Source organism: Dioscorea cayenensis, chromosome 2 (genome assembly GCF_009730915.1).
Source record: "Dioscorea cayenensis subsp. rotundata cultivar TDr96_F1 chromosome 2, TDr96_F1_v2_PseudoChromosome.rev07_lg8_w22 25.fasta, whole genome shotgun sequence".
Classification (NCBI taxonomy): Eukaryota; Viridiplantae; Streptophyta; class Magnoliopsida; order Dioscoreales; family Dioscoreaceae; genus Dioscorea; species Dioscorea cayenensis.
The window spans coordinates 18400414-18425158 of NC_052472.1; the positions used below are offsets into that span (position 1 = coordinate 18400414).

The 24745-nt window shown below is 34.6% G+C and overlaps 2 protein-coding genes and 1 pseudogene across 2 annotated transcripts; all 3 read left to right on the forward strand.

Annotated features, from left to right (window-relative positions):
- Positions 1–57: 57 nt before the first annotated feature.
- LOC120280685 (low-temperature-induced 65 kDa protein-like) lies at positions 58–1243 on the forward strand. The gene is made up of 3 exons (XM_039287616.1): positions 58–141; positions 245–1012; positions 1094–1243. Exons 1-3 carry the CDS (start codon positions 72–74, stop codon positions 1150–1152), a joined length of 897 nt encoding a protein of 298 aa, XP_039143550.1. The 5' UTR covers positions 58–71; the 3' UTR covers positions 1153–1243.
- Positions 1244–16972: 15729 nt separating this feature from the next.
- Positions 16973–18776, forward strand: LOC120269175 (pentatricopeptide repeat-containing protein At1g55630-like). Its single transcript, XM_039276505.1, is given in 3 exon segments — positions 16973–17633; positions 17635–17898; positions 17900–18776. Coding segments are annotated over 3 exon segments (1362 nt in total). The 5' UTR covers positions 16973–17033; the 3' UTR covers positions 18398–18776.
- A 1072-nt stretch (positions 18777–19848) lies between these two features.
- LOC120273731 lies at positions 19849–23543 on the forward strand (annotated as a pseudogene).
- The last annotated feature ends 1202 nt before the right edge of the window (positions 23544–24745 follow it).

The following is a 24745-nucleotide window of genomic DNA, read 5'->3' on the forward strand; positions in this document are numbered from 1 at the left end:
ACTCTGTTTTATTTATCTCCTTTCTCCTTCTCTCAATCTCCCCACCTAGACAAATCAAGCCACTTCATCCCATGGAGATACATCCCTGTCCTCCTCACGGGGTTACTTATGAAGATGATCATCAAGGAGCCATCCATGCCAGTAATAGAATCACCTTTACCTATGTATAATTAATTATATGTAAATGTATTATTAATTATTTTCATATAATGTTCTTGTTGTTCGTCTATGGAAACATGTTTAGGTATTGAGGGAGTAGATGAAGCACCTCATGAGAAGAAACCAGTGATGAAGAAAGTGAAGGACAAAGTGAAGAAGATCAAGAACACACTTGAGAAGAAGATGCATGGAGAGGACCAATACCACCACCATGAGCTTGATGTAGAAGAAGATGATGATGATGATAATGATGGCTATGAAGAGGATGATGAAGAACAAAAGACTGATCCTGATGTTCATGGTGTTGGTCATCATGAGCCACTTGATGAAGTTGAGATAAAAGACCGTGTGGTTGTTGGAGAATCCATTGCACCTCTTGAAGTTGATCCTGATGCACCAGCAATGGAAACAAAGGCTCATAGAGATGGTGGTGAGGAGGTGGATTTGTCTCAGCCTCTTCTAACTAAACTAGAAGAAATGACTATTTCCAGCCAACATAAAAAAGAAGGAGAACGAGAAGCAACAAGACCACATGAGGAAACTTCAGCCATGGAGTATGGGAAGAAGGTGGCAAACATGGTGTTGGAGAAGGTGAAGCCCAGAGGGAGGGTTGAGGAAGGGGAGAAGGTGGCTGATAAAGGAGTGTCTGTGAGAGAGTACTTGGTGGAAAAGTTGAGGCCTGGAGAGGATGACAAAGCTCTCAGTGAGGTTATTTCAGAGATGGTGCATGGGACTAAGGAGGAAGAGGAGGAGAAGAAGATAATGAAGGGGGAGAGAAAGATGGTGGAGAGGATAAGACAGACAATGGCTTCGTTGCTTGGTGCTTCTCCTGAACATGATAAGCAACAAGAAGGTGTGGGAAATTATTAATTATTTTGAGAATTTTTATAAGTTGGTTGATTAATTGGGATTTTTTTTATATTTTGTGATGCAGTCGTGATGCAAAGGGAGGCAGAGAGGGAGAGGAAGGTGCAGGAAGAGGACTTGCAGTGATGCTGAGAAGTAGAGAGTACTTGTGTTGTGAAATGTTATGCTTTGTATCTTTTGTTGGGGTTTTTTTTTATTAATATATAGTCATTGTGATATGAAGCTCATGACATATAAATAAAGATATATGCTGTTTTTTTTAAACAAAATGTGCTGTATTTTTTACCCTGAAAAATGGGAAATTATATATATATATATATATATATTCAAGAATTTTCTCATGACAATTTAGGAAAATTTAAAAGAAATCATTGGTTTCGTGTATTCGCAATTTAAGGCATGTATTTTTTTTTATATTAATGTACCATATGATTTTTCGATTTTGGTAAAGTAAAACTATCAACTCCTTCGAATTTTACTTATGTGACAGAATAAAATTGACATTTCATTTTAAAAACTTTTCTCGTATGAGCTGGCTCCAATTCAGACTAGTTAGTTAATTTAAGTAGTGTTTGGTTAGATGTAGTTGAAATTGCAGTGGATTTCAAATTACAATGTAGTTGTAATTACTGTATTTAAAAATACAAGGAGTGTTAAATCTGGTGTTTGGTTTGATGTAATTGGAATGCTGGATTATAAAATTTTGTGTTTGATTGGAGGGATTTGTAAATCTGGATTTTGAAAATATTATTAAGTTGGATATATTTCTAAGATATAAACATCTTTGTTTGTGAGGTTACCCCACCTTGGTTCAATATTAATTTTAATTAATTATAAATACACAATTAAATATTATTAATAATAACAAAAAATAATTATGCAAATAATTATTTTTTTTTAATATATAATTATGTTTTCATTACAATTTATTATTAATTTTAATAATTATATTAAATATACTACACAATTTATGATTTTTTATAGCAAAGTATTGATAAAAATATAATAATAAGCCTTTATTATTAATAATTATATTATATTTATTATATTTAATTTTTTTCATTTTATATTAATATAAAATATAATAATATACTATTTTTATTTTACATGATGAAAGATCTTAGCCTACCAAATACCCTATTTAATCCATGTATTTTACACAATTTTCTGTTTTAGTCCCTATCTTTTAATTTGTCTTCATTAGGTCCCTATATTGTCAAAATAGGGTAAATTAGGTCCAGCCCTCACAGTTGTTCCCCTAATTACTCCATGTGTTTTACTCAATTTGGATTTAATTTGTCCAATTTTGACAATATAGGGATCTATTGAGAACAAATTAAAAGATAGGGATTAAAAAGACAAATTGAGTAAAATACAGGGACTCAATAGGATATTCAATCAATAAAAAATTAAAGATAAAATTTTGTAAAATAATAAAAAGATTTTAAAAAAAAGAAACTTACAAATAAAAAAAAACAAAGATAAAAGATGAATCTAGATTTTTTGTTATCCTGCCAAGACATTGGTCTGAAAAATAATAAAAAGATAAAAATTCGGTGTCACGTGACACCACATGCAAAACTTGCTTTAAATTCTAAAGTGCAGGAGTTTGAACTACGCACGATTTGGGCGTAGTTACAAATCCAACAAAATCCCTTACCATTGTAGTTGCAACTACTTTGAATTCCTCAAATTCAGTCAAATAAATATTAGATTTTAAAAGATCATGTATTTCCAATTACATGTACTTTTAAATACCGCCAAACAAACACACTCTTGATTATTTTATTAAGTTAGAATAATAATGGATTTAGCTTAATGAGAAAGTTATTTAATGAGAGGGTTAACACCTCTCTTCTTCTTCAGGACCACCTCGATTATCACCCAACTTTCAGACATCAGTGGAGAAAGGGAAAGTTATCTTTTAGACAAGATTTCTAGGGTTAAAAAAATGATGACGTTCTCCTCCAGATAGGAAATAAAAGAGAGGCGAAAGGAAATTAGGAGAAGCTTAATTTGAAAATCTTCATGGCTGTCCCGATTGAGAGCTTCTCCTTTGTTCACTGTTGATTTAATTATGGATGATAAATGAGTTGGCGCCAGCTCGGACAAGAAAAGGTTTTTTAAAGTTAAATGTTGGTTTTACCTAGCCACGTCAGTAAAATTTGACAGGGTCAACAGTTTTTCTTTGATTTGCCAAAACCGGAAAACCACAAGGTACATTAATAAAAAAAAAACACATGCCTTAAATTATAAAAACACCAAACCACATGGTTTTTTTTTTTTTGAAATTTTTCCTAACAATTTTAATAAGCCTTTTCCTCATGCAAGACTCAATTATTTTATGGTTTTCTCCACTTTTTTTTATGCAACAGGGAAGCAGTGGTATTTATGGCAAAACTTATTGGTAAAAGGACTTGGCAGTGTATAAGTAAAGGTGGCAATTTACATATTGTTCGATATATGAGTCTAAAAATTTAGAAGAATCATATTTTTTCCCCTCTAGCATTGTATGTATGTAGTAGGGGTATTTATTAGTTTATTTTTTTAACATATACATAGAAGATTTTCATTAATCTTCTGCACATATACATGACAGATTTTCGTGTCCCACCTGAGTTAAATGTTTTTTTTTTTAGATTTTTATTGTCCTGAGTTAATAAGTGTTTTAGAGGATCGATAAGTCATCGTAATTGGTGTATTTTTATCATGTCTATCCCTTGAAGACATTTAAGGTGTTTGTCATCATTTGTGAAAAACTAAAAATAAAAAACTCAGGGGCACTCATCCTCGGATAAACTAGAGAATAAACTCATTTTTGTGTGATCAGATCTAGAAATTCAAGTCTTAAAATTTTGTAGAAATCCAAGTCTTTTTAGGAAGATTTACTTTATTAATTTAATTTTCATATTCATTTTGTATTTATTTTTTAATAAATATGACAAGTGAATAGTTAAGATGTTTACACAAATTGAACATCTATTCTATTTTACTAGATATACATTTTTTTTTATTGGTTATTCATTTTTAAACTCTTTATTTGGATTTCTAAATCTATCAATTGAATCTACATCAAGAGACTTTTTTTTCTTCCTAACATTGATGAGCTTAGGTGTTGGTTGGTAAGCTAAAATTACATTTGCAAAGCTAGCTAGGGAGTAAGGAAGTTGGGGCATCCTGAATCTTGTGTATTTCAACGCGTTTCTTAGTAAATACCGGTAGAAGATTGCATCCAGTGATAATTGGTGTGGGTTTCAAGTTAATTAATACAACTACTTTCAAAATAGTTCAAATAGAATTTGTTGTATCACTAGTCTACAAGAAAGTCTTCTTGGAATTGAATCTAGAGTTGTCTTGCTGTCAGGACTTGTTATTCCTATCATCAAAGATGGTGCCTCTATCCTCTTTTCGGTTCGATCGCTGGGTTAATGGGTGTTTGCCAATATACCTTTGGTCTGAGGCTTTCAGGTTTGCTCATCATCCAATCGGTACCATTAGAGATTTGCTCCCCATTTTTCTCTCTACATTGTCCATTGTTGATCCCCTCCTTAATGTATTTTTGATAACTTTAGAGCCTCCTACTAATAATAAGGACACCAAACTATGAAGGCTAATTCCTAGTGAAGGCTTTCTAAATCTTTCTATGGTTTTTTCCATGATGGCGGCACTCGGCTGTTAGATGACTCCACATTTTGGAAGGGTTATACCTCCAGAAAATAAATATCTTTACCTAGACAAAAAAAATCCTCATACTTGAGAACCTCGAGTCAAGGAGACGCAAGAAACTCTTCACCGCCACTTGTGTATTTTGCCACACGGCGATTGAAATTTTTTCTTTCTCCTATGTTCTCTTACTATACGCATATAGAACCATTTTGGTTTCCTACTCTGGCTCTCACAACTCCCCAGATCCCTTGGTGATTTGTGAGGCTTTTAGACACTTAATCATCATAACTTGCTCAAAGAAATGTGGCACATTTTATTTAGATGGAGGTAAATGATTGTATTTCAAGCTTACTTCTCTTTTGCAAACTAAGGCCATTTTCAAAGTTGGTTATATATGTTCCTTATTAATTTGGGTGTCTATAGACGGATTTGGGTTAGTTTTGTAAAGATAAGTTTTGAGCTTTTGGGGTTAATGACTAATTTGGGTTTTGGTTAATCTTGAAGTTATACTTAGTTTGTGTCATCCTTTAGGAAGAGATGCTGCTTTAATCTACTTTCAGAATTTTACAGAATGTCTTCCTCTAACTAATTTATTATTGCATTTTTTCTCTTGTTTTTAATAATTTATAATTCTCTTTTATTTTAATAAATATGATTTATTTATTTTTTTTAAAATTTTACTCATAAGTATTAAACATTGTGTTAGTTCCGCCGGTGTGGTTTGTGGGTTTTAGAGAACACTCAAGCACTCATAGAAATCTCACACAAACTAACAAAGAAAAAAAAAACACACAATGTTGGTAACCCAGTTCAGCGTCCACTCGCCTATGTCTGGAGGGACCAAGTCCGGAGATAAACAATCCACTAAAAGAGGTGAAAATACATGAGTACAAACACTTATCACTCACACTCTCAAACAATAAAGATCACTACCCCTCTCTGGATTGTCTACTGCTCACCCTCTCTCCTCCACAAGTGACACACACAATCTTCGAGCAAGGTTGCTTATATAGACGCCTCAACGCCCCAAATATAGCACATATCTCTTTTAGAATCTCCGCGGCTACTAATTTAAAAACCTTCCGAAATTAGCTGTTGAAACTCCTGTTGTAACATAAGTTGCAACATGGCCCTGACTGCTGACTTGACTGAGTTCTGGTTACGTTGCAAACGACCTCAAGACCCATCAACCTCCCGATCATGCTTAGTCCGAGTCGGTGAAGCCAAATTTCCCGATCCCGACTGCCGGCAACTAGCCTAACTCCTCAGTTTCTCATCACACAGTCCTCTCGCAAGGGGCGCACGTCCTTGTGCATCTTCATGAAACTTACCAAACTTGATCTTCAATTCACCCAAGTTTGGCCTTTAAAATTTCCCAAGAAAGATCTTCAATCAATCAATTAAATCATGCCAACAATAGACATGTCTTCAAATCTTGCCTTTAATAGTTCTTAATCATCCTCATTAAAGTATCTTCAAATCATACCATTAATAGTTCTTCAATCATACCATTGATAGGTATTTCTTCAATTAAGCTCCATCCATATTTAGTCTTCAATCAAATCACCTAAATATGGTCTTGATATGATCTTGTCTTCAAGTTGAATACATTACCAAAAATAACTCCACCAAGATCTTCAAGATATTTTCCTCCAAGTCAAGACTCCTTGCCATGTCACCATGCCATATCACCATGCTTTGGCATGTCATCAATTATGCCATGTCACCTTGACTATGTGTCAAATCATGCCAATTATAGTGCGCTTGCACTAATACATTGTTTTATATTTTTTCCATTCAGAGTTGCTGAGAAATATGGTTTTATTACCCAGTTAAAAGGTGGCCCTGGAGATGAAGTTTATAAGGGTGAAGACAACTATGTATTGATGAAGGACATTACCCGGTCAAAGGAGGGATACTAGGCAGATCATCTTCGAAGGAAGCACTCCATTCTCGTGTAAAAGAAGATGATGAGATTAATGATAGACATGTGGCAGAGTTTGAACTGCTAATAAATGTAGCATCCAATCATAAAGGACATGTGTCCTCGAGGCATAGGTAGACGAATCACGTATAAAAGGATATCGTTAAGGCGTAATGATTCGCGGAAGAAATGATATAAAAGAAAGAATGATCCGGAAGGAGGAACGTATGGAATCTTGGAAATAGTTGTGGCATAGCTTTCAGTTGGGAAAGGAGTACTCTCATTAGAGGGGATTTCTTATGGAGTTCTCTATCTTCTAAAGTGGTTTGTACGTTATTGTTGATGTTAGAAAAATAGAGGATCCGCAAGAGAAATTAAGAGAGCAATAAGACAATCACAAACACACAAGATTTACGAGGTTCGGCAATGTGCTTACGTCCTTGGGAGTGGAGCAGCGGTATTCCTCTTATTCATTTATTTCGTCTCACTGACAAAAGACGAGGGTTACATGAATTTATAGGTAAAACCTATGCATATCCAGATAGAAATCTAATCCGGATCCTAACCCTATCTTGATCCTAAACTTATCTAGATCCTAAACCTATCAGGATACAATTTATAAAATTACTAAATCATAATCCTAACCAGATACAAATTACCCCAACCGATCAAACCGATGCTCACCCAATAGGACAGATGTTGTCACTCCACTCCACTTCGTTCCCGCATCTGTTAGTTTACTATATGAGCCATACACAACAGTTGATTTGGATTGGTGAATCGTTATTTTCCTTGATTGTTGGTAACTGTGGATGAATTGTTGTTTAGCTAATTTATTGATGCCTTTCTGGATGTTTGCTTGCTATTTGATGCTTGAATGCATAGTATGATTAGCTATATTTCAGCAGAGTTGATTGATATGTGAGTAAAATTCCATTACAACAAAAAACGCAATTTGCGACACATTTTTGCGACACAAAAGATCAAAAATGTGTCGCAGATCGCAATTTGCAACATAATCTGCGACAAAATTAAATGTGTCGCGTTTCAGATGTCGCAAATATTTGCGACATAAAATGAAAACGTTGCAAATTTCATCTCAATTCATGGATCTTCTGAAACAATATTTGCCATTCAATTTGCAATGATATGCGACAATTTATTGCAACACAATTTCTGTGTCGCAATAAATGTTGCAATTATTTGAGACTTTTTGCAACATTCTTTGCGACTTATTTTAATTGTCACAAAACTTTACGCGTCGCAAATTGTGTTGTAAATATTGAGTCTTTTTACAACAAATTTTTGTTACTCATTTTTGTTTGTCATAAAAACTTTTTTTGTGTCATAAATTGTGTTGCAAATATGTGCGATGTTTTGCAACAAAATTTGAGACACATTTTCGATTGTTGCAAATTGTGTTGCATCTCAGTGAAATATTATGCGACACAATTTTTATTATCGCAAATTATGTCGCAAATTAATTATTCATAACCATGATTATTTATAATAATTTTTTAATTATTTCACAAACCTGTTTTAAAGCCTAATTTACAATCCTGAACAATAACTTTTATAATATTTTTTTCAAAAATAACCATTCATCGTAGAATAACAATGCATTACAAAAATATAATAGTTCAAACATCTAATACAACAAACAAATACAAAAATGTAATAGTCCAAAAATGTAATAATCCAAGTATCTAATGTAATAATCCAAAAACACCACATTCATTTTGTTGCAATATCATCGATAGGTGAGGTCTATTCAACATCCTCTCGAAGTGTGAGGGGCATGGGAAGCAGACTCTCCGGTCTGGCGGGGAGCATGAGAAAGTACGAGGAGTTTTTCTCAAAGTTTACCTGAATACCTCGAGATTCTAATAGAGAAATGATGTATTGGTTCTGCTGCTTCTGCTCCTCGTATGCTTTCTCTAAAAATTCCAACTTACTCATAACCTCTGGAGGCATAGAAGGCATAGATTGTTGAGTTCACAAAGTAGACTGCTGCGATTGCAAATGAGAATAATCAGAAGCTACCTCCTCAACAAGGTTTCCTATGCTATAACATCGATTTTTTGCAACGCCGAATATGTCCCACCATAGTTTATCATCATCAATTTGTACCCTCTGGCCTTCTCTAGCCAATACGTCATGGCGAGCTTTGACAAATTTCTCCTACATAATATAAAGTTAGTCATTATTTATATGTTATGATAAACAAAGTATTAAGTAATTAAGAATAAAATTTAATTTTACACATACATGTGCTAATTGGGCCCCCTGCTCATTCCAACTCCCATCATCCTTTTGATAAACTTCTTTAAAAGCTTCCACCATGGATACCTTGCGGCCTAATTTGGCTTCCTAAAATATATATATATATATATACATGTGTAAATAGTTAGCTAGTAGAAAAATTTTAAATGTATATATTAAGAAAAAAATGAAAATTTATTGAGCAAAAATTGTGAAACCAAGGGACACCATGGTGGTTCCATCTAAATGAAAAAAATTTTTAAATTCATTATCATGTGCACCCTTTCAATTTTTTTCTATCAAACAGTATATATATAATAAAAATTAGTTTTTTTAATAAAAATAATTAAAATCCTTGCATACGCTATCACATGAGCATTTGGAACCTCTCAATTCATTCATGCACTCAATTTCAACTCTCTCTCTCTCTCTCTCTCTCTCTCTCTCTCTCTCTCACTCACTCACTCACTCACTCACTCATTCCATTCTCTCTATCTAATTTTTAGTACTCAATGTCTAGTGGCAAAGAATTCATTCCATTCTCTCTATCTTTTAATTTTTAGTTTTAGTGTTTCATTTATAGGAATTATAGCTTAGGGACAATTCCCTACAGGCACTAGTTTTGATCTTATGTGCTCTTACTTGTGCTTTAGAAAAGGCTAGGAGGAGATGCACAATGAGCTCATATGGTCCCTACCAAGAGAAAAACAAAAAATACCAAAAAAAGAGCCACACTTATGACTCATATCCCACTCATCATGCATCAACTTTTAAGCTCACATTGTCTTTCAGAATCAAAAAAATATCTTTCACATAATTAACAATCCCAAAAAAATAAAAATAAATAAATAAATAAAAAAAGACACAGGAATGGAAAGCATTAGGCAACAACTCTTGTTGTTTGTTTGGACTTTAAGAGAGCTAAATAATGATAGAACATGTTTTTTTTTGTACGGTCTTAATGTGAGCAACATGGGACAAGAGTCATACATTAAATCAAACAGTTAATAGATTGCTGAATTATTTGTTTTGCTAAACCATGCACTGTTTTGAGCACCTACTTCTTTGTTTATACTTCATAATGCATTCAATGAAACTTCTAATTAAACATGCTAAAGAATTAATTCATCAAGGCATCAATTCAGGAAACAGAATAGCGAGGAAATATATATCATATTATTATCATTCTAGTCTATCTCTATGTTCAATCATAGAGAGCAAAAAAATGAAAAATTCTCGAGCAAAAATTTTTTTAATAAAAAAACTTACTAGTCTATCTCTATGTTCAATCATAGAGATGGAACCACCATGATAAATTGTTGTAGATCCCTCAGTTTTTGACTGCCGGCTCTTTTTTTATTCTTCTCACAGTATTTTTTTATATTTTTGCATCATTCCAAATCAATAACAAGCTGCTCCCGGACATTGTGCCTAATCCATTACTGGTCTTTTTCGCTTCTCCCAGAGCACGACCTAGATTTCTCCACAACCACTCAGTAGCCTTCTTGTTAAACATTTTTTCCACTTCTCGAACATCATGCGGTTGCCAAGTAAAATGGGACTACAATAGATAATTAAACTGATAAGAAATTAATAAATTAAAAAAAACTAATTAAAAAATACTTAAAAAAAGATATACCTGAAACTGTTGCCAATAACATAGGTAGCCATCATTGGACACTTCTTTCCATGTGTTCCAAGGTGCGGTGTAGTACTTCTTTATAATTCTTTTTCAAGATATCAAGCACGATTTCTTACTACAAAAAAGAAAAAAATTATAAGGTTTAAATATATCAATAAAGCCTATATAATAATAAAAATAATAAATAAGTAATCTTCTTTGTAGGCTTGACGGGATGATGAAAGTTTTTACGCATCGTGCCACCATCATGTGCCTCTGTACCCTCCTCGAGGGATTCATCCGTTTCGAGTCGGGAATCATCTTGAGATTCATTTGAACATCATCGGGGGCCTCGTCGATGGGGTGGGACCTCATTGTTTGGGAGGTGGGACATATTTTGGAATATAGGCTCGTGTATCAACATGTTGCGAGGAGCCTCGAGAACCTGTACGCCCATGAGTAGCTGAAGAATGAGATCCTAAGCTCGTAGTTCGCCGAGGATTTAAAGGTACTTTCCCAGTAGATGGACGAGAAGATGGAGTCGGAGAAGTATTTTGCTTAGAATTAGAATGAAAATATGATGCAACACGCTTTCGTCCCATTTCCCTATAAATAAACATAATCTAGTCCAAATGAAGATAATATATACAGGAACTTGGGAAAGTAGTACCGCTTTACCATGCAACAGACCTTGATTAATATAATTATTGCTCATATCATTTCCCATTGTTTTCAATAATAAAAGATAAACAATATGAACACAATGCAAGATTGTTTGAAAAGATGCCACTACTATTATTTTCAATAAACTAATGAAGCAATATGAACACAATGCAGATAACCAATTTTCAAACAAAAAAGAAAAAAAAGTTAACAAAAATATACAACATTACCATGAAAAGTCTTTTTTTTCAGTTATAAATATATATAAATAAACAAAGTGTTTGACTAATATTGATGCTAGTGATATCATCATGACATTAAGCTCAAAACCCAATTGAGTGGAAATATCAATCAGTTTTGTTTTATATAAAGATTATATAAAACCACTAGTACTTCAAACTCTTCAACATTTTTCTTTATTTTAACAACTAATTTCTTTTAATCAAACAATTCTTTTTTTTTTTTACAATTATTAATATGTTTTAACAACATTTTTCTGTATTGTTGGTATATCTTGAAAGCAACCAGACCTACAAAAAAAATATATCTATGTCAATACACATAGATATTGCGCTTTGTATTGAAAGCAACCAGACCTACAACAAATTTTGGTGTGCTACTTGGAAACTCCAGCTGAATTATTTCTTCCAATAAGCCATAAAAATCACCACTAGAACTTTGGACGCATACACCACTATTCATAGTTGACTTATTTTCACCATGTCCAAGAGTGTGGAAGTTATAACCATTTATAAAGCAACCTGACCAAGTTTTGACTTGACCAGCTGGACCCCATGCAAGAGTCAGCAACAATTGATCAGTAACTTGATTATCTGGGTTTTGAACCTAAAGTGATACTACCAAAATTAGTCAAAGTTAAGAATATCAATATATTTCGTTATTGAATAAGGAAGTATGCAATAAGAAAAATATATCTAAGAAACTCACATAACCAATAAACCATTCGGTAAAATGTAGATCAACCATTTTTTCAATGAGTGTGGCATCTAAGTGTTGAAGGTGTGTGACAAACATCCTACAAAATAAAAAACAGTATTAGTTATGATATTTAATTAACATGCATATTCATTTGAACTCATAAAGTCACATATGATACTAAACATACTGGTAAATTGGTTGAGCTTCTTCACAATTTTGTAATATGTATGTATGTGCTGCATGTAACTCTTCTTGAGATAGCCATCTTTCTGTCATTCGGCCTTGACCTCGAATTGGATAGTTGAAGATAGAGCAAGGTAGAATGTTCCTATCGACACCCTCTTCATTTCTTCCAACTCTCATTCTCTTGTAAGGTGGAACATCTTTTTCAAAGAAATGGTTTGCAAAGAATGACATCTCTTCAACAATGTAAGCTTCACATATTGAACCTTCCACATGAGCTTTATTCTTCACTTTTTTCTTTAGACCATGAAGGAACCTAATATATGTGTATATATATAATTTGAATTAATCTATGAGCTTGAATAATTAAATTGATAACATAACACATACATTAACTCTAGAAAATATGAGAAAAATATTACCTTTCAAAAGGATACATCCATCTATATTGAACAGGGCCCCCAATTATAGCCTCATATGGCAAGTGAATAAGTAGATGTTCCATGGAATCAAAGAACGCTGGAGGAAAATTTTTTTCCAAGTTGCATAACAATATAGCCACATTTTTCTCCAATTCCTCAAGCTTTTGCAAATCAAGCAGTGCAGAGCATATGATCTGAAAGAGCAAAGTCACTTCAGTCAATGTGTACTTTGCCTTTGGCTTACGAGGCACTGTATTGTCAATAGGAACATCAAGTTCAGGACGATCACAGAGAATATGAAGATCTTTCCGTGCATTCAAATTATCCTTAGTTTTTCCAGGTACATCAAATATTGTGTCCATGATATTATCAAACACATTTTTTTCAATGTGCATAACATTAAGATTGTGTCGAATCATGTTAGCCCTCCAATATGGTAATTCCCAAAAAATTCTTTTTTTATTCCATTTGTGATTGTTGCCATAGTGAAGGGTCTTACCTCGAGAATCCTCAATGACAGTTTTATATTGTGACACGGTTCCAAATCTCATCTCCTGTCAATCTTGGAGGTGGACGACTCATCTCTGCTCTACCTCGAATGAAAGCTGACTTATCCCTTCTATATGAATGATTCATTGGTAAAAATTGCCTGTGACAATCGAAGTAGCTGACTTTTTTACCATGATGTAGATAGAAAGCTTTAGACTTCTCCATGCATATCGGGCACCCAAGCAAACCAGAGGTACTCCATCCAGAAAGCATTCCATAAGCAGGAAAATCATTAATGGTCCACAAAAGTGCAGCTCTCATGTTAAACTTTTTACCTAAGTTGATATCACAAGTTTCAACACCAACCTCCCACAAATGCTTCAACTCCTCAATCAAGAGGCGTAAAAAAGACATCTATATTCTTCTTCGGATTTTTTTAGGCCCCGGGACAGATTAAAAGATAAAAAAACATATAAGGGTTCTTCATGCACATCCACGGAGGAAGATTGTAAGGTGTAGTAATAAGCGGCCAACATGAATAAGCTTGCCCATATTGATCGTGAGGGAAAAACCCATCGAGCACAAAGGCCTAACCGAATGTTACAAGGTTCGAAGCAAATAGGGGATGAGTTCTATCAAAAATGTTTCCATGCCTCCGCATCGGAAGGATGACACATGACCCCTTGATTTGTTTCATGAGTAGCATGCCATGTCATATGCGGTGCCGTTACCTTTGAAGCATATAACCTCTGCAACCTTGGAGTTAATGGCAAATACCTCACTATAGCATATGCAACCCTTTTATGCATAGGGTTATTAAGTGTCCCTTCCCTTTGCTTATACCTTGGCAACTTACAAAACTTACAAAATTGCTCATGTTCATCACTTTTCCAAAACAACATGCATCCATCTCTACAAGCATCAATTTTTACCACAGGCATACCCAAGTCACGTAGTAACCTTTTATAACCATAAAAATCCTCAGGCAATGTGTTTTCACGAGGCAGTGAGTTCTTAAACACTCTAGCATTCTCATTAAAGTGATTCACAGATTGGTTGTATTCAAACTTCATGCTTAGCATTTTAGCAACCAGAGATAACTGCGTATAAGTTTCACATCCATCATATAGAGGTTTATCAACATCTTTTAGCAAACCAATGAAATTGTCACACAAATCTGTTGTATCATCACATTGAGGACTACGAACTACCTCATCAACATATGGTTTTTGCATCTTCACGTGGTTCTTGTATACTTGGGGCCAGCTTCATCATGCAGTAGAGATGGATTTTCATGACAATAATTACTAGCATCATCATCAAAGTCCGAATGTGCAGCAAAGCTACAACTCGTGTCTTCAAAAATTTCTAAATCCTTGATCCCACCAATTAGTTTGTTGTGGCAATTGATTAACCACAAATTGTTCTTCTTCATGCCACATTTTCTCTCCATGACATGTCCGAGTTGAAATAATTGGTGCATGAATCCTTTGCGACAAAGGTGAAGCATCACTTCATCCGGGCTAAAAAATTTCAAATTATCACACTTCTTACATGGGCACCTTATTAACGACCCATCCATTTGCTCGAGTTGTGAACTTGCATATTTAATGAATTCGATTACACCCTGCAATAAATTCATCATTTAGGGAACCATAACCGGGCAAATTCTTGTTATACATCCATTTCCTTGATTCTCTTAAAGACATTGTTCCTGAAATCAAAAAAATATTTTTTTCAAATATAACTAAGTAGGGTAATATGCGAGCAGAAAAATTTTTGCGACACATTTTCTGTGAATTTTGTGACACAAAAAAGCGATCTTGTCGCAAAAATATTGCAAAAAACCGTCAGCAAACTTCAGCCCAGTTTTCCAACTCTTGTAAAATCGACAAATGATCCAAACTAAAACAGTAATACTATAATCATCACTAATTTGAAACAATAATATATAACATAAGTTGATTAATAGAACATTCATAACTCAAATCATCACAAATTTACTATATACACTAAATGAAACCCTAAAAGCAAATTCAAAAGAGAAAGGGGAGGAGAGAGAAAGAGAAAGAGATAGAGAGATAGAGAGACATACCAACTTAAATCACCAAGAATAAGGTTTTGGAGGCTCTAATACCTCAAGAAATCTAAAAACTTGTGAAGAAAATGAAGAAGAGTAAAGGTTAAGGGCTTGGAGGACTTCTCTTGCATTTTCCCATAAACCAAAACTTACCTTTTTGAATGGGAGAAATATTTTTTTTATTTTTAAAATTTGCGACGCATTTTGCGACAATAATTTATCGTTGCAACTGATGTGTCGCAAACCAATTTCATATGCGACAAATTTGGCGACACAGTTTGCGATGCCAAAAAATCGTTGCAAATAATGTGTCGCAATTTATGTCGCAAACCAATTGCATGCTAAGTGTCAACATTTGCGATAACGTTTGCGACACCAATAGATCGTTGCAAATAATGTGTTGCAACCGGTGTCGCAACCTGTGTCTTAAACCATTACATGGTAGGTACAAAACTTTTGCGACAAAATTGGCGACATTTTTGCATGGTCATTTTTTTGCGACGTAATTTGGTTGAATTTGCAACGTTTTATTTTTTTGTCACAAATGGTTGCAATTTGTGTCGCAAATCTGCGACACATTTATGTGTCGCAAATATATGTGTCGCAAATACCATTTTTTCTTGTAGTGTTCAGCGATTAAGTCTGTACATAAATCATGAAATAAATTCAGATCTGTTGATTAATTTGAGTGAAAAGTGAAAACTCTCTTAGATCTCTAGATCTATTATGCAGTGTTATATATTTTATAAAGACGTGTTAAAGGGGTAAGCGTTCAAATTTATCCAAAGGTTGGCCAAGCATTCTCAAGCAAACTATTTTTGCATCCACAGAGATTATATGATTTGCCCAATCTTTATCATTTCCTATTTTATTTTGTCAATTTTTTCTTTTTTTTTTTAATATGCACCGTAAAAGTTGCTTTCTATCATTTTTTTTCAAATAAATAATTTGGATAATTTTGTTTAGTAAATAAAAAAAATAGATTTATCTGAATTTATATTTCACAAAAATCAATAATCATAATTTTGCTAAGAATCAATTTATGGATCAAATATAGTTAACATAACTTTAAATTTTGTACAGAATTTTTTTTTTTATATATAAAATCGTTAAACCACAAATGCATTAAAGAAAAACGACATAGTACAAATCAACAACACACAAGACAAAGCAAACAACAGTAAACAACAAGAACAAAATAAAACCATTGCGGCGTCCATTAAAATGTAATACAGACAAAATAGAAACAACACCACGAATCGTGGCCTGAAGATAGAAGAAGACAAAAAAGTGAAAAAACCTAAGCCGAGGAAAGAGCGGGTGAAAACTGTTAGAAAAAGGCCTCTTACTTAGCAAAAGAGTAACAAAAGGTAGAAAGAACTAGTCGGTGGCATGATCGTAGTTATCAACAGGGTTGCGCTTTTCGCTTTGGCCCTGAGAATAAGATATAACATCTAACTATAGTAACTGCAGCAGAAGGCTCCTCGAGTTTTTGCCTCTTCGTAATAGGAACTGGATCCATCAATAAAAGAAACATATGGTAAATTTTAAGAAGCACTGAAAGATAATGACAAAGAAACGGAATTGAAAATACATTCATTTCTTCCCACTAAATTAACCAAATAATTGCCCACGGATTTTTAAGCCCTGCTTTGTTGATATTAAGTTCAAAAAGGTCAAACGTCAACCCTCTACAAACCAAACCCAAACCCAACTCCAGCGTTCCAAGATTCCCCAAAACCCACCCGAACCAAACCCATGCTTCTTCTCCGCTTCTCTCCTCGATCCATCCTCACACCTCGCCGGCGCCGTCTCCTCTCCTCCTCCGGCCACCGTCCCCCACCTCCCACCGAAGAAGACGAAGACGAAGACGAAGACGATCCCCACCCCTCCTCCCGTCGCCGTCAATCCCTCCTCTCCGATGCCGATCAAATCATCTCCATCCTCAAACAAGACGGTCTCGGCTTCGAAGCCCGCACCGCCCTCAACGATCTCCATCCAAATCTCACCGCCGCCCTCGTTCACCTCGTCCTCCGCCGCATCCACTCCTCCATGACCACCGCCAACAAATCCCGATCCGCCAAACTCGCCTTCAAATTCTTCGCTTGGGCTTCCGATCAACCCCACTACTCCCACCCCACCCACATCTACAATCTCACCATGAAGATCTTCTCCGACGCCGACGAGCTCAAGAACATGTTCAAACTCCTCAACGAGATGACCATCAGAGGCCTCCCCATCACCGCTCACACTCTCCAAATCATCATCTGCTCTTGCGGCCAAGCCGGCCTCGCCCGCAACGTCGTCGAGCGTTTCATCCGTTCCAATAACTTCAATTTCCGGCCTTTCAAGTCCTCCTTTCAACGCCATCCTCCATTCCCTTCTCACCATCGATCAATTCCGTTTGATCGAATGGGTTCACCAGCAAATGCTCGCCGCCGACCACTCCCCGGACACTCTCACCTACAACATCCTCATGTTCGCCAAGCTAAAGCTCGGAAAACCCACCGAATTCTACAACCTCATTACCGAGATGGCTCACCGTGGCATCCCTCCCGACCTCCACACCTACAACCTCATCCTCCACGTCCTCGGCAAAGGCGACAATCCCGCAGGCGCAACCAAAGCTCCTGAACAACATGGAAGCAGACGGTTGCCGTCCCAGTGTCCTCCACTTCACCAACCTCATCGACGGCCTCAGCCGCGCCGGAAATTTACGAGCTTGTGAGCACTTCTTCGACGAGATGAAGAAGAACCACTGCGAACCAGATGTAGTTTGCTACACAGTGATGATCAATGGGTACCTCGTCGCCGGCGAGTTTGGGAAAGCACAGGAGTTGTTCGATGAAATGCTTGTGAGAGGGCATTTGCCGAATGTTTTCACTTATAATTCGATGATTCGTGGGCTTTGTGTTGCCGAGAAGTTTGATGAAGCTTGTGCGATGCTTAAAGAGATGGATGCGCGAGGATGCACTCCGAATTTCTCGGTTTATAGTACTTTGGTTGGGAGATTGAGGCGTGCTGGCAGGGTTGCTCAGGCTCGTGCTGTCATTGGGTATATGGTTGATAAGGGACATTATTTGCACCTTGTTTCCAAGTTTAAGGGATACAGGAGATGCTAGCGTGCACGGGCCGAAAACTAATCACTCTAGCTCGTGCGTTTTCACCTGATGACATAGAGTTAGGGTTGTAGGACTGTAAACTTATACTCACAACTGAGTATTTTTTATTATCACTGTGTCTTATAGGATTTGAACTTGGAGTTTTTAAATCCTCACATATGTCGCAGTGGGGTTAATACTGTTATTCAGGCTCGAGCTGTCATTGGGTATATGGGTTGATCAGGGATATTATTTGCACCTTGTTTCTAAGTTTAAGGGATACACTAGATGTTAGCATGCAGAGCCTAAAAATTGATCGTCTAGTGACACAGTGTTCAGATTGTAGGATTGTAAACTTACATTTGAAAACTGAGAATTTTTTACTATCATATTACTTGAATTCTGAGTTTTTAAATCAACACATTTCACGCTGGGATTAATACGGTTGGATTATGAACAATTTCATAACATTATTAATTTTAACTTTATTATCATTTATTTTGTTGAGAGTTGCTAAAAATATCTCATATTACATATTTTTCTCGTTGCCGAGATAGAAGCTTTTCATTGGTTTGTTAGTCTTGTGTAGGACTGGGAACGGTTGAGCTGAATAGTTGATATGACCCTAAAAATAGGGTGAGGTCAAATGGGGAATAAGTTCCATTTTCAAGAAATAAACAGTTTGGATCACTAATTAAAGCTGTTAAATATTCTCTCAATGGTAAAAATGGTAGCGGAGTAGAAACAGTCAAGAGGTCTGCTTAGATGCAGTCACTCCTGAAAGAGTGCATTATAGCTTGTGAGCGCAGAACTCTAGTTGTTTTACGAATGGTGGTGGTTCAAGGTGATTAAAGCCTAAAGAAAATTTTCAAAATAAAACTTCTATTTTATCTAAATTTGTTATGGAAATCCATATGAAATGTTTGTTAACATTTCTATAAGCTAATAGAGGCTCATCACTAGACATTTGGATTGGTTTTTAAAAAAAGTGTTTTTTTTTTAAATTTTGTAGAAGCATTTTTGGAAAAAGTACTTTTAAAATAAGTTAAGTGCTTATACATATTTATTTTGTTTGGATGTATTAGTTTCAGAAGTACTTTTGTAGTTGTAGAATAAGTTAGATGTTTATTTCAAAAGTACTTTATAACAATAAATTACTAAAATGCCTTTTTACTTAATTATGATAATAACTCAATAATTATACATTACTTACATGTCTTACTTAATAAATAAATAATATTTGTCACTATTGTTATTATTATAATTAAATGTGTTATTATTATTATTAAATTATTATTATTATTATTATTAATAATGCTTTGAAATCAGACCTTATTTGCAATGTTGTTTGAAAGCCAGACCAAGCCCTCATACAATCCTTCTCCAGAAGTGGCACAAGTGCTCTGAATGTACATGGATGCACCAAATTGATGGATTAGTTTTTGGTGCCATGTTTTGGTATGAAAATAAAAATGAAGAGACAATGTGTTATATTACCAGTGGCGCTGGCGGAGAGAATGCAGGCCAAGCTTGTCCGTAATCTCAGCGGCATTCATGGCATTAGGAAGATCTTGTTTGTTTGCAAACACAAAAAGCACTGCATCTCTCAACTCATGTAATTTTTTGGATTGCTTGAGGGTATTTTAGTAAATGCACTTAACCAAATAGCTTATTAAAAATAACTTATTTATATAAACTGGTTTTTGGCAGCTTATAAAATAAACTGTATTTGGACTTATTTCACAATTTGAGCTTATCCAAAAAAGCTCATTCAAACATAAACATAAACACCAAAAGCACTTATTAACTCATAAGTTAAGTGCTTTTGGGTCAGCTATAAGCTGATCCAAACAATATCATATTTTGGGCTTGTTTGGATTAGCTTGTAGAAAAAATGCTTTTGTTTTAATTTATAAAAGCACTTTTTTTACAAGTGCTTCCTTGAGTGCTTTTCAATATTTTTATGTTTGGATAGGTTAATAAAAAATTACTTTTGTATGTATGAAGTTGTTTGGATGTGAATTTTCTAAAAGGTTTTTAGAGGTGGTAAATTATTAAAATGGACATTCATTTTGTTTTCATTGATTTACTATTATACATTCAATTAATGATGATGAAAACATTAGTGATAATAATAATAATAACTTAATGTGATATTATTATAATTATAATTATAATTATAACAATTATTATTACTGTTATTATTATTATTGCAATTATTAATAATATTAATATTAATATTAATATTATTAAGTAAAATTAGATGCAGGATGAGAGATGGAGAAGAAAGTTAGGAGTGAGTGTATTAATTTATGAATTTGTTGAGTGTATAATGGTAATTAGACAACTCTTAAAATAGCTTCCCTAAAGTGCTTTTTTGGGAAGCACCACTTGAGTAGCTTCTCAAAAAAGCTGAAATTCAACATTTTTTTAACAGCTTTAGCTTTTGCCTAAAAGCAAATACAAACATGAATTTTAAAACCTAGAAATACTTAACTTATAAAAAAACACTTCTGGACTTTAAAAAAGCCAATCCAAACATGGCCTTTAACTCATAAATGAAGAACTCAAAAATAAAAAGTTTAAAAAAAAAAAAAATAAATTAAAAATTTTAATATTTATAATAAAAAATTAATATGAAATTATCCGTGATTATAAATCTTAAATTAACTATAGAAAGTAGACGGTGAGGTTTTAAAATTTTAACACTAGGTCTTCCAAAAATAGAAGGCTTAAAATCATTGCTTCGGTTGAGCCCGCCACGCCTAAAATTTAGTATGGATATATTTATTTATTTTTATTTTACGGCTACAAGCACTTCATATTTAAGAGATTGTTAAAGACAGACAGACAGCTACACATCAGTTATGGTGGTTTACAGATTTTTAGAAAAAGTTTTTTACTTTACAACACTTGAGGGGTGAAACCATTGTTTATCTCATAGAGGACCAACACCCAGACCCCCTTGAATAGTATTGATTTATTAGTATTGAGTCTAAATATACAGTGCATGAACAATATAAAACAGTACTGTTAGAAAAAAATTCAAACCCTTATCCTCCTCTTTGCACTCTTATGTCATACCATTGAGACCTTAGTATGGATTTACACAATATACTTATTAGGATTTTTTTTTGTTGACAAGAAAATTACTTGTCATTACTTGCAAAGATAAGCAGCCGCTTAGAAAGGTAAAGGCATGCACAAATTTCGACGAAGCAAGTGGGGGCGAGACCCACGCATACATGGTGTTTGGACCACCCATACACAATCACACTTCAAAAAATGTGTCCTTACCCATGATTCGAATCATCACTACTTATGAAAAGTTCTAATAAAGACCCGATTACCGATATATCGTTCGTCTGCTTGAAAAGGTACGTTTAAACGGTACGTTTATGGCTTATTCATATTTTTTTTTATTATGAGAGTGGCATTTGATTTACCCATCAAAGTCAAAAATTAAGGATTAAGTTTATGGCTTGTTGATATTTATTTAAAATAAATTTAATATTTTTATTAACATAATTAAAAAAATTTTCAATTATTATTAATTGTGTTTAATGGGTTATATATATATGACAAAAGGGATAAACTCAAGTGACGAGTTAATGCGGTGCCACCTTTATAGTGGGCCATTAAACTCCATATGGAGTTCAAATTCATAGTGATGAGTTAATGTGGTGCGAACTTTTATAGTGGGCCATTAAGCTCCACATGGGGTTTAAATTTTTACAAAATTGATTTTTTTTATTTTTATGTAGGATTCGAACTCATGCCATCTTTTATTTCTCCTAAAAAGCTTGAAATTAATATAGCTAACAACTTTAACCAAGTAGTTTTGGCATAAAATTATTTTAATTAATATCCACTCAAACATATAAAAACCAAATTTCTAAATAGCAAGCATGAAATTTATTATTATAAAGTGAACATAGCAATGGCCAAGATTGTGAAGGGAGCTCAAACTTTCATTTGGGAAGAGAAATAGCTACCATCTTTTTAACTTGAAAATGCTAGGAAAATTTTAAATTTTTTGTTACAGAAAAAACTTATTATTATTATTTATGGTTAAATTATATGTTTTCCACTAATATATATTTGTGAAAATCATATATATCTTCATATATTTAATTTTTTTTATGTACAAATGTTTTTTTAAAAAATTGAGAATGCATGAAATTTCTAGGTTTTAAAGGGTATATATCAGCATGGGTTGATGTATTGATTTTGTGAATTTGCTTTAACTTCAAATAAAAAGGCTCTTGAAGTGGCAAAGGAGGTGAATGGTTGGGTGGAGAAAGAGACTAATGGTTTGATCAAAGATCTCCTTCCTTATGGCTCAGTGAACAGCATGACAAAGATTAATCATAGCCAATGCACTCTACTTCAAAGGACTATGGGAACACAAGTTTGATATTTCTAAAACAAGAGAAAAAGAATTCCATCTTCTTGATAGCACCATCATCAAAGCACCATTCATGACCAGCAAAGAAGACCAGTTCATCACCTCCTTTGATGGCTTCCAAGTTCTCCGTCTTCCTTATCGAAAACACCAAAATACGAAGAGCTTTTCGATGTATATATACCTCCCTGATGATCTTTTTGGCCTTCATCGCTTTCTGGAAAAAATAGCTAATGAACCAGGCTTTGTAAGCAACCACATTCCTCTCAGGAGAGTAGAAGTTGGCCGGTTCATGATACCAAAGTTTAAGTTCTCATATGGTTTTGAGGTGTCTAAAGTTTTGAAGAGTTTGGGATTGGAACTTCCCTTCAGTGAAAATGCTGACTTTTCTGGCATGATTTTGAGTTCATCTTCTGCTGACAAGTTGTTCATATCCAGTGTGCATCACAAGGCTACAATTGAAGTGGAAGAGGAAGGAACTGTGGCTGTTGCTGCAACTGGTTTGGTTTTTACACAAAGGTGTTATGTTCCTCCTGTGAACTTTGTTGCAGATCATCCTTTCATGTTTGTCATTAGAGAGGATGTTACTGGGGCACTGCTCTTCTTTGGGGTTGTTGTTAATCCTTTACTTTCCGCTGATTAGATTAAAACAAAAATTAAGGAAATAAATAGTTTATGTTTGAGTTTGATGAGGAGACTTACACTCAATATTCTCCTATGTTGTTATGAATTAGTAAATTATATGTAGCAACAAGTTTATGTAGTCACTTGTACTTGTTTTTTTTTTTGGTAGAAGAGCTGAAAGCTACAAAACAGAGAAAAAACAACACAAAAAAATTTAGAAGAAGAGGTTGTGACTGGCACAAAGCCCATCAAGCCAACTGGCACAAAGCTCATCAAGCCAGAATGGTCGGTTAAGTCCTTTGAAAAAGAGGGATAAGGCAGGATTGAGAAGCCCAAAGGCGGCCAATTCATCGGCGATAGACTTCGTTTCCCTTGGAATCGTGGAGAAGGAGATGTCAGGGAAATCCTTCATTAGTTGATTCAGTTTATTGAGCAGGTTACTTGCGCGCCAGGATATGTAGGGGTGAAAATTTCGCTTAGTTGCTCGACCCCTGGGCAATCACAGCAAATGATGGTAGGTTTCCAGTTGAAATCTTTACAATGTTGAAGGTGTTGTGGAAAAACAAATAGAAATATGCAAAAAAAATAAAATGAAAATGCATAAGAACACAGGAATTTAACGTGGTTCGGCTTTCAATCAAGCCTACATCCACGGAGCAGCAAGAAAACCCTCTTAATTCTCAATGACGAGCAATACACACATACTAAGGGGGAAAAACAAAGAAAGTTTCATATAACCCCCTAAGTTATTCCAAAATTGGCCAATGGGTTCACAAATAAGTAAAATGACAAATCAACCCATATAAAATAGTATAGGGTTGAAAATGCAAAACGAGTCATCCAACTTAAGCCCCAAATCAACAATCTCCACCTTGGCGAGATTTGCAAGCCACATCACAAACCATCTCATCATTGACATCCACCTTAGTATGAAATCTCACACCAATCTCACAAGTTCCTTGCTGCATCTCCAACAATTCAAACAATCACAATGTTGACCAAGTTCAAGCAATGATTGAACTTGGCACCACTAATGACCTTAGTCATCATATCGCGAGGATTATCCCTTGTATGAATTTTTTCGAAGCAAAAATAACCCCACCATTCACAATATCACGAACAAAATGAAAAGCGAATATCTATATGTTTAGTCCGAGCATGGTGAACTCGGTTCTTTGCTAAGTGAATAGCACTCTGGCTATCACTAAATACCTCCACCTGTTTTTGGTTAAACCCCAAGTCTGCAATCAGTCCATGTATCCAAATGGCCTCCTTCAAAGCTTCGTTGTTGCCATATACTCGCTTACGTAGTAGATAATGCTACGATGAGACGCAATGTA